General features: G+C 48.0%; 1 protein-coding gene and 1 long non-coding RNA gene across 2 annotated transcripts; one reads left to right on the forward strand and one right to left on the reverse strand.

Moving 5' to 3' along the window:
- Positions 1 to 4,981: 4,981 nt before the first annotated feature.
- On the reverse strand, positions 4,982 to 11,808 carry ALAS1 (5'-aminolevulinate synthase 1). The gene is made up of 10 exons (XM_042823824.1): positions 11,534 to 11,808; positions 10,783 to 10,989; positions 9,682 to 9,837; positions 9,372 to 9,594; positions 8,698 to 8,882; positions 7,928 to 8,107; positions 7,613 to 7,777; positions 6,332 to 6,600; positions 5,715 to 5,877; positions 4,982 to 5,270 (listed from the first exon to the last, which is right to left on the reverse strand). The coding sequence occupies exons 1-10, from the start codon at positions 11,730 to 11,732 to the stop codon at positions 5,110 to 5,112; spliced, it is 1,908 nt and encodes a 635-aa protein (XP_042679758.1). The 5' UTR covers positions 11,733 to 11,808; the 3' UTR covers positions 4,982 to 5,109.
- Positions 11,809 to 15,291: 3,483 nt separating this feature from the next.
- LOC122162965 lies at positions 15,292 to 16,179 on the forward strand. Its single transcript, XR_006169756.1, has 2 exons — positions 15,292 to 15,743; positions 15,906 to 16,179. It is a non-coding gene; the product is annotated as an uncharacterized LOC122162965 (long non-coding RNA).
- The last annotated feature ends 536 nt before the right edge of the window (positions 16,180 to 16,715 follow it).

The following is a 16,715-nucleotide window of genomic DNA, read 5'->3' on the forward strand; positions in this document are numbered from 1 at the left end:
AGGGGTTGTGTAAATAATAGGTTGAGAAACAGGGGATATGCAATTAGGGCTATGCAACACTCAGCTAAATGGATGGGTACTGTTGCCTGGGTGGGTCAACAGGGAAATCTTAGCAGTGCCTTCACACCTCACACCTGCTCACTCCATCAGTGCTTACAGCCCTTTTGTCCCCAGCTTTAAACGTCTTTTACCAATTACTTCCCCTTATCATCTTCCAGAAACCAAACTTGTGCTTATGCAACCACCGGCAGTTACACAACCCGCCATCGAGCTTTTTTTGCTGGGAAACAATCTGTGTTTGTTTTCTCATCCTTTGTCCTTTTTCACTGGGGAAAAACGCCTTCTTTCCATGTGTCATTGGCTTTGTCACTCTCTGCAGCCATGATGGTTGGCCCTGCCTGCCTCTCACTGCACTCTGGCCCTGCCTTCACCCCTTGCTTACCTGTGCAAGCTAATGGAACGCACCATATCAGATGTGAACTAGAAAAGCTCTAGAAAGCTGCCTGGGCTTATTTGCCCGTCTGACTACTACCCCTTATTGGTAGTTCAGGTTGGCAGTGATGATACTGCCAAGAGAAGCCTAAGGGCAATCAAAAATGACTTCAAGGGTCTGGGGAGGGTACTGGATGGTGCAGGAATGCAAGTGGTCTTCTCTTCTATCCCTTCAGTGGCCGGGAAGGACTCTGAGAGGATCAAAAAAAGCCCTCCTCATCAATAAATGGCTTAGAGGATGGTGCAGGCAGAAGAACTTTGGTTTTTTTGACCATGGGGCAACTTACTCAGCTCCTGGCATGACGGCTGCAGATGGAGCTCAACTGTCTACAAGGGGTAAAAGGATCCTAGCCCAGGAGCTGGCAGGCCTCATTGAAAGGTCTTTAAACTAGGTAAGAAGAGGGAAAGGGAAAAAATGAGGGCTGCTGAGGTTCAGGTAGTTCAAGGTTCAAAAGTGAACTTGATGGGTGACGAGGGTGGAGTTCAAAGGGATGGAGTGTGGCAGGGGAATGCTGCCTCCCTGAAGTGTCTATACACTAATGCGCGCAGTATGGGAAATAAGCAGGAAGAGTTGGAGATCTGCGTGCGGTCACATGGCTATGATCACACTGCGATCACAGAGACGTGGTGGGACAGCTCGCATGACTGGAATGTTGTCATGGAGGGCTGTGTGCTTTTTAGGAAAGATCGGCTGGTGAGGCGGGGTGGTGGAGTTGCTCTTTATGTAAGAGAGCAGCTTGAATGTATTGAACTCCACCTGGGGGAGAGTGGTGTAGCAGTGGAGAGCTTGTGGGTAAGAATCAAGGGGCGGGCTGGTATGGCTGACACCGTTGTGGGTGTGTGCTACAGGCCCCCTGATCAGGAGGAGGAGGTTGATGAGGCCTTCCACAAACAATTGGAAGCAGCGTCACGATCCCAGGCGCTGGTGCTTATGGGGGACTTCAATTATCCAGATATTTGCTGGAAAAGCAATGTGGCCAGGCATGCGCGGTCCAGACGGTTCCTGCACTGTGTTGAAGACAACTTCCTGATGCAGGTGGTTGAGGAATCAACAAGGCAAGGGGTACTGCTGGACCTTATTCTCACTAATAGAGAAGGGCTTGCCAGGGAAGTAAAGGTCGGGGGCAGCTTGGGTTGTAGTGACCACGAGATGGAGGAGTTCAAGATCCTGAGTGGAAGAAGTAAAGCAAAAAGTAGGATTGCTATCCTGGACTTTAGGCGAGCCAACTTCGATCTCTTCCGGGGCCTACTTGGAGCTGTCTCATGGGCTAGGGTGTTCGAAGGCAAGGGGGCCTGTGAGAGCTGGTCGGCATTTAAGCAGCTCTTCTTCCAAGCTCAAGATCAGTGCGTCCCTGTGAGGAAGAAATCGGGAAAGGGTGGCAGGAGACCTGTGTGGATGAGCAAGGAGCTCATGCACAAACTCAAAGGAAAGAAGAAGGCCCATGAAATGTGGAAAAAGGGTCTGACTACTTGGGAAGAATACAGGAGTGTTGTCAGGGTCTGCAGGGATGCGACAAGGAAGGCTAAAGCCTGCCTGGAATTAAATCTGGCAAAGGGGATAAAGGATAATAAAAAAGGTTTTTTCAAGTACATTAACAGTAAAAGGAAGACTAGGGAGAATGTGGCTCCCCTGCTAAGTGACGGGGGTGTTCTGGTAACGGGGGATGCTGAGAAGGCGGAGATACTGAATGCCTTCTTTGCTTCTGTTTTCAGTGAAAAAGCTCCCCCTTGGGAATCTGAGACCCTGGAGGTTAGTGAGAGGATCTGGGGAATGGAAGACCTCCCTTCTGTCAGGGAAGAGGTGGTCCAGGAGCGCCTAGGCAACACCAATGTTCACAAATCCATGGGACCCGATGGGATGCACCCACGGGTGCTGAGGGAGCTGGCAGAGGTGATTGCTGAACTGCTTTCTGTCATCTTTGAGAAGTCTTGGAGGACGGGGGAGGTGCCTGAAGACTGGAAGATAGCCAACGTCACCCCGGTCTTCAAAATAGGCAAGAAGGAAGACCCACGCAATTATAGGCCAGTCAGCCTTACCTCTGTCCCTGGAAAGGTGATGGAACAGCTTGTATTGGATGTCATCTCCAGACAACTGGAAGAAGAGGAGGTTATCAGGAGTAGTCAGCATGGGTTCACAAGGGGGAGGTCGTGCTTGACCAACCTGGTAGCCTTCTATGTTGTTGTCTCTGGCTGGGTGGATGGGGGGAGAGACTTGGATGTAGTCTACCTTGATTTCAGCTAGGCATTTGATACTGTCCCCCACGACATCCTTATAACAAAGCTGAGGAAATGTGGGATAGATGAGTGGACAGTGAGGTGGGTTGAGAACTGGCTGACTGGCAGAGCACAGAGGGTCGTTGGTGGTGCAGAGGCCGGTTGGAGGCCTGTGAGCAGCGGTGTTCCTCAGGGGTCGGTGCTGGGTCCGGTCTTGTTCAACATCTTCATCAATGACCTTGATGAGGGGATAATGGCCACCCTCAGCAAGTTTGCTGATGATACGAAGTTGGGAGGATTGGCTGACACGCCTGAAGGCTGTGTTGCCATTCAGCGAGACCTGGACAGGCTGGAGAGCTGGGCAGAAAAAAACCGGATGAGGTTTAACAAAAGCAAGTGTAGAGTCTTGCATCTGGGGAGGAATAATTCCATGCACCAGTACAGGTTGGGGGATGAGCTGCTGGAGGGGAGCTCTGCGGAAAGGGACCTGGGTGTCCTGGTGGACGACAGGTCGGCCATGAGCCAGCAGTGTGCCCTTGTGGCCAAAAAGGCCAATGGCTTACTGGGGTGCATTGCAAAGAGCGTGGCCAGCAGGTCGAAGGAGGTGATCCTCGCCCTCTACTCTGCCCTGGTAAGACCTCATCTGGAGTACTGTGTCCAGTTCTGGGCTCCCCAGTACAAAAAAGACAAGGATCTCTTGGAAAGAGTCCAGCGGAGGGCCACGAAGATGGTGAAGGGCCTGGAGCATCTCTCCTACGAGGAAAGGCTGAGTGAACTGGGTCTGTTCAGCCTTGAGAAAAGGAGACTGAGAGGGGACCTGATCCAGGTCTATAAATATCTGAGGTGTGGGGGGCAGAACGGCAAGGCCAGACTGTTTTCAGTGGTGAGTGGAGACAGGACAAGGGGAAATGGCTGGAAACCGCAGCATAGGAGGTTCCGCACAAACACGCGCAAGAACTTCTTTACAGTGAGGTGATGGAGCGCTGGAACAGGCTGCCCAGGGAGGTGGTGGAGTCTCCTGCTCTGGAGATGTTCAAGACCTGCCTGGATGCCGACCTGTGCGACCTGCTGTAGGGAACCTGCTTTGGCAGGGGGTTGGACTCGATGATCTCTGGAGGTCCCTTCCAACCCCTACAATTCTGTGATTCTGTGATTCTGTGAACAAGTGTGCAGAGGAACTGATCATCACATACGCATGTCACCGTGCTCCTGGTGTTGCAAACACCTTTGTGGGATGCTCTTCAAGGAGTGGCTGATGGCTGGCCTGTAAGTTTGGCTCCAGTTACAACCTCAGTGCTGATGAGAAAAGAGCTGCAATGGAGGTGCATGTTCACACAGCCTTAGCCATGAGCTGCTTGTTGCAAGACAAGGCCACAGGGATGAGGCACCCTATTTTTCTCCCAGAAGCACTGGGAAATTCCTAAGATAAAGGAAAGCTAAGCCTTTTGGAGCAGCAAAGCAACACTTGTGTTCCCCACAGTCAGTGGACAGAGATGATGATTTTGCTGCAGTTTGTGTCTAGTTGCAATATTAGAATGAATGCTCATGGCAACGTCACAGCATGCCTGCAACCGTAACAGCAGAGGTGCACTGAGAGGAGTAACCAGAGAAAAGCTGTGCAGGGACTTGTGGAAACAAACCTGCAGCAGTTACAGGACATGCCTGTGCATGAAGAAAGCAGTGCACTGCTTTGCCCAGGCCTTCCTGCCAGCATTGCCTTCCCAATGCATACATACACCCACAGAATTACTTCCCCCACTCCTCTATGCATGACAGCTTTGAACAGGCCTGTTACCCCATTTGCCATGCAAATTTTTCAAAGGTTGCAAAAGCAGCAATGTCAGACCTGTCCAAGAGCTGAATGATTAAGGACCAGTCACTGACAAGCAGTTTTTCCACTGAAGGTGAGCTCTAAGACTCAGGAATGCAGACTTGGCAGGACTTCGCCAACCATGAGCAACTTTTCATCTCCTACCCAAGCAGGGTGAGATGCCTACAGTGCACAAGGATGAAGGCATGGGAAAGCAGAGGGGAACAGAGCCAGACTGCTGAGGAACTCTCAGTATCACTAAATCTTCTCTTTCCCTAATAAACCCACGCCTTCTAAAACAGTAGGAAATTACTGATGCTGTTTTGGCTGACACTCACTGAGAAGACTGTCCTCCAGCTGATAGGTAGTGTAGAGCACTTTTTATTCAATGGGATGCCCTTCTAACCATTGACACTTCTTCTTATGGAGGCCAAATAGAAAAGAAATAAAAAAAATACAAGCGAACAGGGGCTCTAGAAATTTATTTTCAGAGCTTAGTGTTATAACTATGATTAAAATGCTTATTAAGTAATTTAAAAATGCTACTGATTGGATATGAGAACTAGATAAGAACAGGATTAACAATGTTACTTTCATGCACTGACAGACACTAGTTTGCTCATGCCACTGAAGTAGGATCTTTCCCTCTCACTCATCACTTCAAAGTGTAGAGGTCTTCTGCAGAAGTTGCATTCAGCTGATGAGTGTGGTTTCAGCTCCAGCCCAACATCCTTCCACGTAGCCAGCAGCTTTTCTGTCACAAACAAGGAAATGCACCACGATCACATCTCAGAACATCAGATACTTCAGCAAAAGAGAACCGACAGAACACTTATCCCAGGAAAGGAAGAGATACAAGAATTGTTTAGGACATAATTCACCTCTGGAACCACGCAATAGGGCTGCAGTTAAATCTTATCTTGTTAAAAGGCTGTTTGGACAAAGTACAAGCAGCCCCAGCAGGAGTGACTGGGACAGAACTGGATGTAGGAATGCACTGGGAGAGCACAGTATTCTAGGTCAGCCTGTTGGCTTCCACTGCTCGTGCTCACGCTAGGTGCACAAGCATAGGACATGACAGCTGCAGCAAGCATTACCCAGCCAATATCACTTCAAATTTAATTGTTTCCTAGTCTTATCTTTAAGGCTGCATAAGCAGCCCAGTCTTCTCATCATACTAAAGCATGAATCCACTCACCAAGAAAATAACTCATCATCTGAGGGCTGTGGTGAGGTGTAGGAGCAATACGTAGCAGCTCTTCTCCACGAGGGACCGTGGGGTAGTTGATTGCTTGGACATAAATACTGTGCTGGCTCATCAGCTTGTCACAGATCTCTGTATTTTTAGCAGCATCTGCAACCTGAAATTCCAAACTTTAAGTTTCAGTATCAACCAGAACATGCAAGGTAGCAAAAGTTGTTTGGCTGATGAAGTTAGGCTGACATGTCAAGCCTCCCTTCCACCCACTAGATTGAGTTCCTGTGTCTGATGGATATTCTAAGTTCCCACTCTAGAGCCTTCTGCAGCCTAAACAGATAATTGTTCATACCTGAATTCTTTTTACTGGCTTGTTCCTACCATGTATCTCACCTATACTTCCAGAGTTTCACACACTCAGTTTACTTCACAACATTCATAATGGGCTGAAGTCAATTTAATCACAGCCTTTATTCTTCAGACATGAGAGGTAAGCCAGACTCACAGCATAAAAGCTGAATGGAGTTTGAACCTCATAAGTATTTATGAATACTGGGAAATAATCTGATCATAAGCACAGACACCAGGGCCCTCCATTAGAGATCTGAAGCACTCACCCTTATTGGAATGATGTGGCTTGGGCAGTGCACTACAGGAAGCCCTGCATCCATCAGCATCTGTCTCATGAGCTTCACATTGCGTTGGTGCTGGCGCCTCAATACTTGTCCCTCAGCACTCTTCAGAGTTCGGACAGACTCGAGGGCACCAGCCAGGAGCATGGGTGGCAGGGATGTTGTGAAAATGAAGCCAGCAGCATAGGAACGGACAGTGTCTATCAGAGCACTTGTGCTGGAGATGTATCCTCCCACACAGCCAAAGGCCTTGCCTAAAAAACAAGTCAGAAATTAAGAGTTTAAGTAATCCAAGCTTCTTCCTTCCACCCGTCAGAATGGTTGGAAGTGCACAGCAGGCAACCATTTCAAGCCCTCCCTCTCATCTTGCCTGTAGTCAAGAGATGTTGAAGCTTTGTTTCTAAACCCTGATAACACCTATTTAGCTCCTACACAGCAAGGACAAGTTCCAGACCACATCAAACACTCAGCTTCTGATTTGGGGAAGACCTCAGGAGCACAGCCTTTGGTAGTGACCCGACGAGATCAACACTAAGTCTCTCAGCAGATTACTTTAAATCTGTTCCAGAGATGCTGGAAATAGCCTACACTCCTGAAGAGCACTGGTGGTTACTCTGTGTGATCAATGCTTACTTCCCAAATAGGGGGATGCTCTGGTACCCAAGCAGGGCCACACAAAATCTGGGTGTTGAGGGTCACATCCTAATGAAAATGGAACAAAGCTGTAAGAGCTCAAGCCACTAACTCCCCTACTAAGTTTTATTTATGTTTCAGGTGCTGTTTAAACAACGATCCCATTTGCAGCACTAAACTCACTGCCAAGCTTGCATTCTCCTCAGATAATAGCAGTTGCTTCAGCTCTTGCCAAGTCTTTTTACGTAACCCCCCCATCTCAGGTTTCTGGATTAGGAACACTCCATTTCACATAAAAGAACCATGTACAGAGTGCTACCCTGCTAGCTTTCTCACCTGAATTGACTCAGGACTCTTTTTTTTCCCCCCACTAGCTTGTTTAAAGCAAGAATGCTAACCTAAAAGATTTAAGACAAAGTAAGTAGCTTAACAAATGCTTTCCAAACTGGGACATACTTAAATCCTTCGGGCTTTTTGAAAAATACTAAACACCCTCCCCTCCCCCCCCCAGTAAATCCTTAGCAAGTTCATTCCAATAGACAGATTTTGAGTTAACCCACTTAATTTGGCTGCTCAGAAGCTTTCCTGCCTTGGAATATATAAGCTTCTGTGAAACTGCCAGGCTGTGCATACCGAGAGTTCCAGAGATGATGTCCATCTTGTGCATGACTCCATCTCGGTCCCCTATCCCACCACCTCGAGCTCCATACAGCCCCACAGCATGCACTTCATCCACAAAAGTGATTGCCCCATGCTCGTGGGCCACATCACACAGCTCTTCCAGAGGGCAGACAGCACCTACAAACCGAAACAGCAAAATGCAGTTCAGGATCCTCTGCACTCAAAACATTACACTTCCAACACTTAGAGCAATTTGTACTTTCAGACCCAAAATACAGATCTCAGGACTGGCTACACTTAAAGAGAGAGCAGCCTATGTCACCTTACCATCCATGGAGTGCACGGTTTCAAATGCAACAATTTTAGGGGTAGCTGGGTCAGACTTCTTCAACAGTTCTCGAAGATGGTTGACATCATTATGGCGGAAGATGTGCTTTGGCACCCTGCTGTTTCGAATCCCCTGGATCATGGAGGCATGGTTTCCAGAATCAGAGTAGATCTCACAGCCTGAGGGAATAACCCAGTTACACATCGAGTACAGAAAGCATCAGCTAATGCTGAGCAGCATTTTATATACCATAAGCACTCAAGCAGTAAGGGCTGCATGTTCTCGAAGCCATCAGAAGAGTGGATCATGAAGCAAAAATAAGTAAGGTTCCTATCAGGTGTTTAAACTGATATGAACCTGAGACTAAAGAAGAACCTCCTGTGTTTCCTAAGTCCTTAATACCTTATGCAAGGACTTCCGAAGTTAAAGGAAACCCCTCCTGGACCACAGAGAAGGGATAGAGAACTTCACACCCACAGGTGGGAGGATACCAAATTCCTCCTGCCTAATCCTCAAGTTGCATTTAAGGGAGGGAAGGATCCTACCCTTTTTCTCCAATCCTTTCTGCAGTAAAAAGCTCCTGGGCCTCAGGCTCAGTACCATGATTTGCAGGAGCTGAACGTAACTTGAATGCAGCACTTGACAGAGCATATTCTGCTGGCTGGGCACAATGAACCTCCACTATCAGCAGACACCCAGAAAGCATTCTCTCTGCTGCTTAGGACAAGGCTGTGCTTTGCAGTAAATACAAGATACAGCTTATTCTCACCTGGCAGCATTTTAGCAAGAGTGAAGAGGGTGGAATCATTAGCTACAAAGCAAGAGGAGAACAACAAGGCTGCATCTTTTCCATGAAGATCAGCCAGTTCTTTTTCCAAGTCAACATGAAATTTGCTTGTTCCTGAAATATTTCTTGTGCCTCCTGCTCCAGCACCATGTTGTTTCAGTGTATCCCTACAAAGGGTCCAAAAAGACACGTTAGTGACACTAACATTCCTCTGTTACACAGATGAGTATGTACTAAGATATCTTCAACTGTGATCCTTTAATCATCTTACAAAGGAAATGGCTGCAAAAAAGCTGCTGTTGGCTTTAAAGGTCTTTGAACAACCTGCACAACTCAGGGGTTCACTGAACTAAGGAATCAGACACTAGGAAGAGTTGCAACAAACCATCCAGTCTAGCTGGTAGCAGCTGGTGTTTCAGAGGAAAAAAGAAAAGTCAAGGAAGGGGTCAGGGGCTGACAGGTCAATATTGCAGCCACAGAGCCAAGTATTAATTACCAGCACTAGCTGAAGAGTGGAGAATATGCTTAATTATACCAAGAATGACATCAGAAGCAGCTCATGTATAATGCAGTCAATTCTTCAGCAGTCTGCCTACAGATGCTCCTGAGAGCACCCTAAAACTGTATCCAGCTCTTAGCAATGCAGCCCTACTCACATAACTGCTCCGCACACACGGGGGTGACGACTCATGCCCAGGTAATCATTGCTGCACCACACAGACACCTCCTTCTTGGTGATCAGGGAATCAGAGTAGTCATCTGCCATGGGGAAGATCTGTGCCTTCCGGTTCACCGTTTTGAACACTCTGTAGGTGTGATCTTTCTTCTTTTCATCTATCTTTTTCTCAAAGAACTGATCGTACTGGAAGGTGGATACAGCTGAAACGAAACAAAGGCTTTCGCACACAGGAAAAAAAGGTAATCACAAGGGATGGGGCCTGAGAAGGTATTGCCAGACAGTCTTACATTTTGGCAAGTTATCCTGCAGCAGATGAGACACACTTTCAGGTCTTTGCTTCAGCATAATGTCCTTAAACTTCTTGAGCAAGCCACTCTGCTCTTCTCCCTCAGACTCAGTGTTCCTCACCACGGAATTAGTTGGTATTTTGGCAAAGTCTTTACCTGCAGATATCATAATGAATTACAGTGAGCTAATCAGTTTGAGATAGAGGTGTTTGAATTTAAATTTAGAGAGGTAAACTTTTAACCAACTCCTCTTTCTTCACAAAGCACATGGCAGGATTTACACGCTTCTGCCAAATTCAGCCATTATAATTTGGACTAGAAAGGTTTTCCTTTTTGTCCCATACAACACAATCACACCACTACATTAATTTCCTTACAACAAATTTGGTTCATTGGGACTCAGAGCCCCATCCTACACAGCTACAGCACTCATCTGAACAAACTGGTGCATAGCTAACTCCAACTGAAGGCAGAGTTCTAGCTGGCGGCTTCCTTTCCACCTCCAGAACTTTGTTCAGCTAGCAGAATGGGTTGGTTTTGTTTCTTATTTTAAACAATGCCACTAAAAAGGAGGAAACAGGCTTCCTTTTTGAGGAGCATGGCAAGGTTTTGTTGATACTGGTGAAAAGTTTCTTCCATGAAGGACAGCATTTCTGCATCAGGACTGCAAGTCAGCCAACACCCTTTAGTTCTACAAAAGAAAGACCTGTTGATCACTTGCTTTTCAGCTTAGATTTGTGCTGCTGTTTGCACAGTGTCCTGCTCCTTTTTCTTCTATGTATACACCGCCCTTGTCTATAACAGCACTCTGGTAAAGCTTTCTTGTCCCAGCAGCCTGCTTTGGGTGAAAAAATGACCAATTCACACACTTAGAACCAGGGCATACAGGATTTCTGAATGATGATTACCCAAAGCAATGATTGCACAATACTGCAGGCTCACCATTAATACCTGCATTCTCCAACAACTTTTTGTTGCAGGTTGCCATAACCTTACCCACATAAAGTATCCAATGACTGCTACACTTGGCATGGAGTAGAAGAATATCAAGTATCAAAAGCTCTCAGAAGGAACCAATGCAACAGCACACACGGTACATACCTTTCCTGTCCACCTGCATTTCCTTCACATCCTCCTGCAGTTCCAAGCTGGCTTTGCAAAAAACATTGCTGCTCTTGTGGTTCATCTGAGCTGCCAGGAACGGGCATTTTGTGGCAGAGCTCTGGCCAGCAGCAGCAGGTGGGTGGTCAGCAGGAGGCTGTGACCCATCTGTGTTCTGCTGGGCCACTTCTTTGGCATTTTTGGCCTCTGAGGAGGGCAGAGAAAAAGGAAAGTACTTCAGCTTTATCGCTTTAATAGCTACTTCAGCTTTTCTATACACTTCTCTAGCAACTCACATAGTACAAGTCATTGAGAGTTACTTAACCAGGCACTCACATACTATTTACATAAGAAATTCCAATAATACCCAATAATAATAATACCCAATAATATCCAATAATAAGGAGCACCTGATTTCAGATGCTAGACACAGCACTGTTCCCTTCTGAGGTCAAAACCCCTCATTTACTCCTAAGAGGAAGATTCTTACTCTGAACACCTGCTGTTTTCAGCCCTCAGCACTAAACATCTCTGCTTCCTCAGGGTGGGATATGGGGCTGCCCACAGCAGCCTCCGGTTTTGGTTCAAGCCCAACTGCACCCATAGCAGAGCCGCCCATCTGACGGCACCCACGCTCAATGACCGCTGAGCTTTAAAGCATTAAGCAACCCTCATTCAGAAGCCGGCTGTTCCGGGAGCCTCCCCCTGCTCACACAGCGCCGGGCCCCACAGCACAGCGGGCCGTACTCACCCGGCCGGGCCGCAGGGGTCTCCTCCGCTTGCTGTCCGCGAACGGCGGAAGTGGCGAGGCCTCGAGCAGCGGCGGGCGGCACCGCCTCCATCATTTTGGGACAGTGCTGGGCATAGAAGAGCAGGGAAGGCCCGGCCTTCTGCAGGAAGGCCTGCGAGACGCGGGCCAGGAACGGGCAGCGCCGCACCACCGCCTCCATCCTTCCTTCTGCTGCAGCTACCGCCGGCCGGAAGTGACGTCACGGAGCTGTCACCTCACGGCGGGCGGAAAGCGTACAGCGCCCCGTCGCTCCACCGCCGCCCTTATATAGCCTTACCGGAACCGCGCAGGCGCAATGCGGGTCATTTATGCCCCGCCCCCAAGAGGTGGAGCGGGATGGGAGTGGGCGGGGCTTGTGCTGCGCTCCGAGCCGTGATTGGCCCCAGTGAGGGGCCCCGGGGGCTCTGAGGCGGCCGTGGGGGGACCATGAGGGGCCCCTAGGGATGCGCTAACGCAGTTCTGCCTGGTGGCTGAAGGATCCCGGCCCTCATGCTTTGCCTCCAGCCAGCACAAATCTCACAGCTTCTCCCATCATTCCCCTGCTGCGGTGCCGCTGGTTTTGGAGATGATTTTTCACCCAGAGGGCGGTGAGGCACTGGCACAGGCTGCCCAAGGAGGCTGTGGATGCCCCATCCCTGCAGGCATTCACGGCCAGCCTGGATGTGGCTCTGGGCAGCCTGGGCTGCTGGTTGGCGACCTGCACACAGCGGGGGGCTGGAACTCAATGATCTTTGAGGTCCTTTTCAACCCAGGCCATTGTGTGATTCTGTGAGGAGCCCTCTTGTGAAGGTGGCACAGCTGCATGTAATATTGTGTCGTGTCCCTTGGTTTGCAGTGAGCATTTACTTTAGTGTTTTTTATCAAAGAATGCTTACAGGGGGTAATGAGAGGAGGAGCTCTGTGTAGATGTGGCCATCCCAGTGCTGCTGCTGTAAGGGATATGCCGACTGCTGAGGTGTGAGAGGAGAAGGGCAATGATGCATTTCTTCCCCATCTTGCAAAATCTTGGGCTGTCTGCTGTCTGTGCCTTCCCCAGCCCCCAGGGGTTTGTGTTACACAGAGCTCATCCCCATGGACACCTGCTGCAGCAGGTTCAGTCCCACAACAATCTGATAATGCTGCTTTATCCTTCTTATCTTAATAGCAGAACCTCAGCGTGTTGCAAGGTGGAGGGATGAAGTGTGTTAGTCTGCTCTGCCGCTGGAATTCAGAAGCTCTTTGTATTGTATGTTTTGTATTCAAGAGTGAGAGTCAAGTTTGAAGCTTGGAGAGCATCTGTGTTCTACTCGAACTTGATTCAAGGTTGGAAGCTGAGGCGGCAGCCTTGGCTATGGCACAGAGGTCTCCCATTGAAGCAGAGCTCTCAGCTTTGCTGTCAGGCTCCCTTGCAATCTGTGCTATTAATCAGATGTGATTATAACCCTTCTTTAGAGCTTGGTTTCGGAGTATTTCTTTAACCTTGTACGAGACAGGAGTTGCGCAGAGCTAAACGGCCATGAATGACATTAACTTGACCCCTGTCTTGGAGAGCTGCTGAAGGAATGTGTCCTTGTCAGTGCACAGAGATTATTTTGAGCTCCAGGACCAACAAAAAGGGGGTAAATGCAGTGGAAAAGGGAAAGGGTGTCTTTTCAATACTGACCTTATTGCCAGACCTTACCTGTCAGAAGTGAAGCGAATACTAACAAAGCTGCCATTAACTAAAACTTCTTAGGTTTCAATGGATTAGTTACATGGTATTTAAGTGTGGCAATGTATTACTATCACCCTACAGGGCTAAGGAGAAGCTGGCTTGGATTGCCACGCAAATTCCCTTTGCCACACTCCAGAAAGAAGAGTTTGGGACAGCACCTTTGGGCTGAATGGAGAACAGAGAGCTGATCCCTGGCTTCCATAGCCTGCCCTAGGGCTGGGTGGGGATGGGAGACTGATTTCTGCAGCTATCCATGAAGAGCTGCTGTGGAAGATGCTCCCTTTCATGCTGCTGGTTTGCCAACCAGGCTCAGGTGCAAGTTAGCTTTGGCATTTCCCTCCTATCTCTCATTTGTTGAGCAAGTTTTCCCAGAATTTCCAGAAGCAACATTTGATGCAGAACACATTTGCTCCACTCAGTCCCACATCTGTCAACAGATAGCTCCTTTCTTAGAATTTTAATGGGTTTTGTGCTTTTTAGGGATCATTTAGATACTTTGTGAGAAAAACAAGAGCCAAAGCCTCTCTGTACTCAGTCTGTGCTATCTGAAGCGCATAACTGTACTGCTAGCAGCATTTAATCCCCTTTTCCCACTTCCCCACCCAGAGCTGTGCACATTCCTTCTTTTTTTCCCACCCAGTCAGTATCATGAGATGGTAAGCCAGAAAAACAACCCCCCCTCCCCACGCACAAGCCACGCTCTATATTGAGATCTGAATTTTCTAAGGGAGTCGATGTGATCTTGACATCTGGATTAAATCCAGGCTCAAATTCCAGGCTCAGATTGGGAATTCCACCTCCAGCGCTGAGAACAGCAATTCTTAGAGAACTTACTTTACCTTTTAAGGCAAAATTCGAGGGTTGTGAGAGTAGCTGCATAGCAAAAATTCCTCCCGTGCTGAATTTCTTTAGCAGATTTTCCCCGTTTGGATCCAGTGCAGTCCACGTGTTTCTCACATGGCAGAAGAGGAAATCTCACTTCTCTCCAAGACCAAGTGCCTGAGCAATCCTTGTGTTAGGGGCTGGGATGGAAGGACAGAGGTGAGAGGGCAGGGAAAAGACTTTGCTCTGAAGTCACAGCCTTCTCCAGCTCTCTTTAACCCAGGTTTCCATTGGAAGGACAGTTGGTAGATGAGAGAAAGGTGTGTGTGACTTCTGTATCTGATGGGAGACACTCAGCTCACACTTGCATAGAGCATCTTTGCTACACTGTGCAGCACTAATGAACTACAGCCACTGCCTGCACCTGTGGGCATTGGCATGAAGGGTCAGAGCACAAATGGGACTGGAAAGGTCCTTGAATACAAGAAATTGGTACAGAGTAATGGAAATGCCTCGATGGGGCTTTGGGGCTGTTTCTTCTAAAGCAATGTCAATGTCAAGGCTTCTAGAAGGTTGCTGGAAATTGAGGACGCTGGGTGTTCTGTCCTCCTCATCCCATTATATCACCTCTTTGACATCTATGACATCCCAGGGCATCTTTTGGGCAGATGATGAGGCTTGAAAAGGCTGTCACCTTGAAATGGTGAAGCACACCTTCCTGCCACACTACTTATTGATGGCTTGTGCTCTTCTTATCCAAATCTGTCCATCTCCCAGTGTAAGTGTATGTTCCTCCTGCCCACGGGGCTTGCTCTGCTCCTTTGCAATAGTTCTGGTTGCTTAACCTTTGGGGTGCAATACTTATTTTTCCTCTGAAGATTGAGGATAGGCTAGAAGACATTGATAGGGTATTAAAGTGAGAAGAAAGTCAGCAATAGAGGAGAAGGAGCCAGCACTGAAGTAAGAAGGAAGGAAATTATCGTATCTCCAAATTGTGAGCTGCGATCCAGGGAAACTCTGCGATATATTCAGGTTATCACAGTGCAAAGGCTTGCACTCCTCCTTTGCCTTTGTACCGTGCCGACCAAAAAGCTGGCCAATGCTCTGTTTGCATTATCTTACAAACAAGCTTAGTCACGCAAAGCTCTGGGCTCTGCTTCCAAGGCTCCCAGGCCAGTCTGCCTGCCAGGTGGCAGTGCCCACACTGGGAGAAGTACCACTGAGCCAGGAGAGCTGGGGATGGGAGGTTTCATGGTGTACTGTGACCCAGCCAACCTCTTCTGTGTGTAGGTTATTTGACCTGATGATTTTTGGGAGGTTTGAAGTCCATTCCAGCTGGAATCTGTGGTGTTAGAAGGCTTGGTGGAGCAAGCTTTTGAAGTCTCTGACTTGGTGTTCCGAGCAAACCAAACCTTGTTGGGTGTTGGCTTGGTGGTGGTGATGGTTGGAGTCTTGAATGTCTTCTTTCGGGAACTGCTCCACTTCTTGGGATGAGATGCATGTGGTTTCTCTTGTAACTATCCACTGCTCCAGCCCTGGGTGAGGGAAGATAAAAACTGATTTTAGGAAACATCCTCGAAAGAGATGGAAGTGCAAACGTTGTGCAACAAAGAAGTTGAAAGGAACCAGCTACGGAATGGCAAAAATCAAAACACAGTTAAGTCATTCTCTTTACTTTCACATCCAATTTCCCATGTTGAAATGATTGTAGGGGAAAACTACGGGAGGCTGGGGAGCTGTGTGTGCTGCTGGCTTAGCGATGGATCATTTAATCAACATTTGTGCTGTGGTTTTACATAGAACCTTGTTTTATCCCAGGGAGCTGTTATGTACATCAGAAAATCTATTCTCTTTGGACTTGCAGCACTTTGCCCACGGATTCCTGCTGCCATCCCACAAGCTCCTAATAGAACTTGAGTATGGCTGTGATGCGGTGTGACTTTTTGAAGACCTCTGATCTTGGCAAGTCTGTGCTTCAAAGTTGAACTTAAAAAACCCCACAGATTGCAGTTCACGTTCTTAAAATGTTGCATCCTGCTCCGAGTGTGAAATTTTGCGACGTGCTGTTTATATATCTGTATATTTAAATCAATAACAGTGCAGATCCCTCCTGAGACACCCCACTCAGCACTGATAAAGGCTGACCCATCAGTTTAAGCTTCTCTCCTGGCTCAAACAGAGAGAAGGGACCGAGCCGTGAGAGAATGTGGTCGGGAGGGGTGCTGCCTGCACATGGGGAGGAAATTTGGGTGACAGGGAACCGGCTCTCTACAGACAACAGCAGCACTAACAAAATGCACATTGCTATTGCTGAGATGCTAGGACTGAAGTGGTGCCTATCCGTGGATATTAGGATCATAATTAGTGGATATTGGGAAAAACTTCTTTATTGAGAAGGTAATCAGTCACTGGAAAAGGCTTCCTAGAGAAGTGGTTGATGCTTCATGCCTGTCCATGCTTAAGAGAATAATTGGGATAGTGCTCTTAATGATATGTGTCAGCTTTGGGCAGGAGTCTGATAGTTGGAATCAATGATCTTTATAGGCTTATTCCAGCGGAAAGCCATTCAGTTCCATTCCATTCCATTCCATTCCATTCCATTCCATTCCATTCCATTCCATTCCATTC

This window comes from Centrocercus urophasianus, unplaced genomic scaffold, assembly GCF_019232065.1.
Source record: "Centrocercus urophasianus isolate 14NV4802_14NV808 unplaced genomic scaffold, USGS_Curo_1.0 seq_22, whole genome shotgun sequence".
In the NCBI taxonomy this organism is placed as follows: domain Eukaryota; kingdom Metazoa; phylum Chordata; class Aves; order Galliformes; family Phasianidae; genus Centrocercus; species Centrocercus urophasianus.

Coding starts and splice junctions, on each gene's coding strand:
- ALAS1 (XM_042823824.1), bottom strand. CDS start 11,732: ATGGAGGCGGTGGTGCGGCGCTGCCCGTTCCTGGCCCGCGTCTCGCAG. Junction 10,990..11,533: donor GACCCCTGCGGCCCGGCCGG/GTGAGTACGGCC, acceptor TGCCCTCCTCAG/AGGCCAAAAATGCCAAAGAA. Junction 9,595..9,681: donor GCAGGATAACTTGCCAAAAT/GTAAGACTGTCT, acceptor GTTTCGTTTCAG/CTGTATCCACCTTCCAGTAC.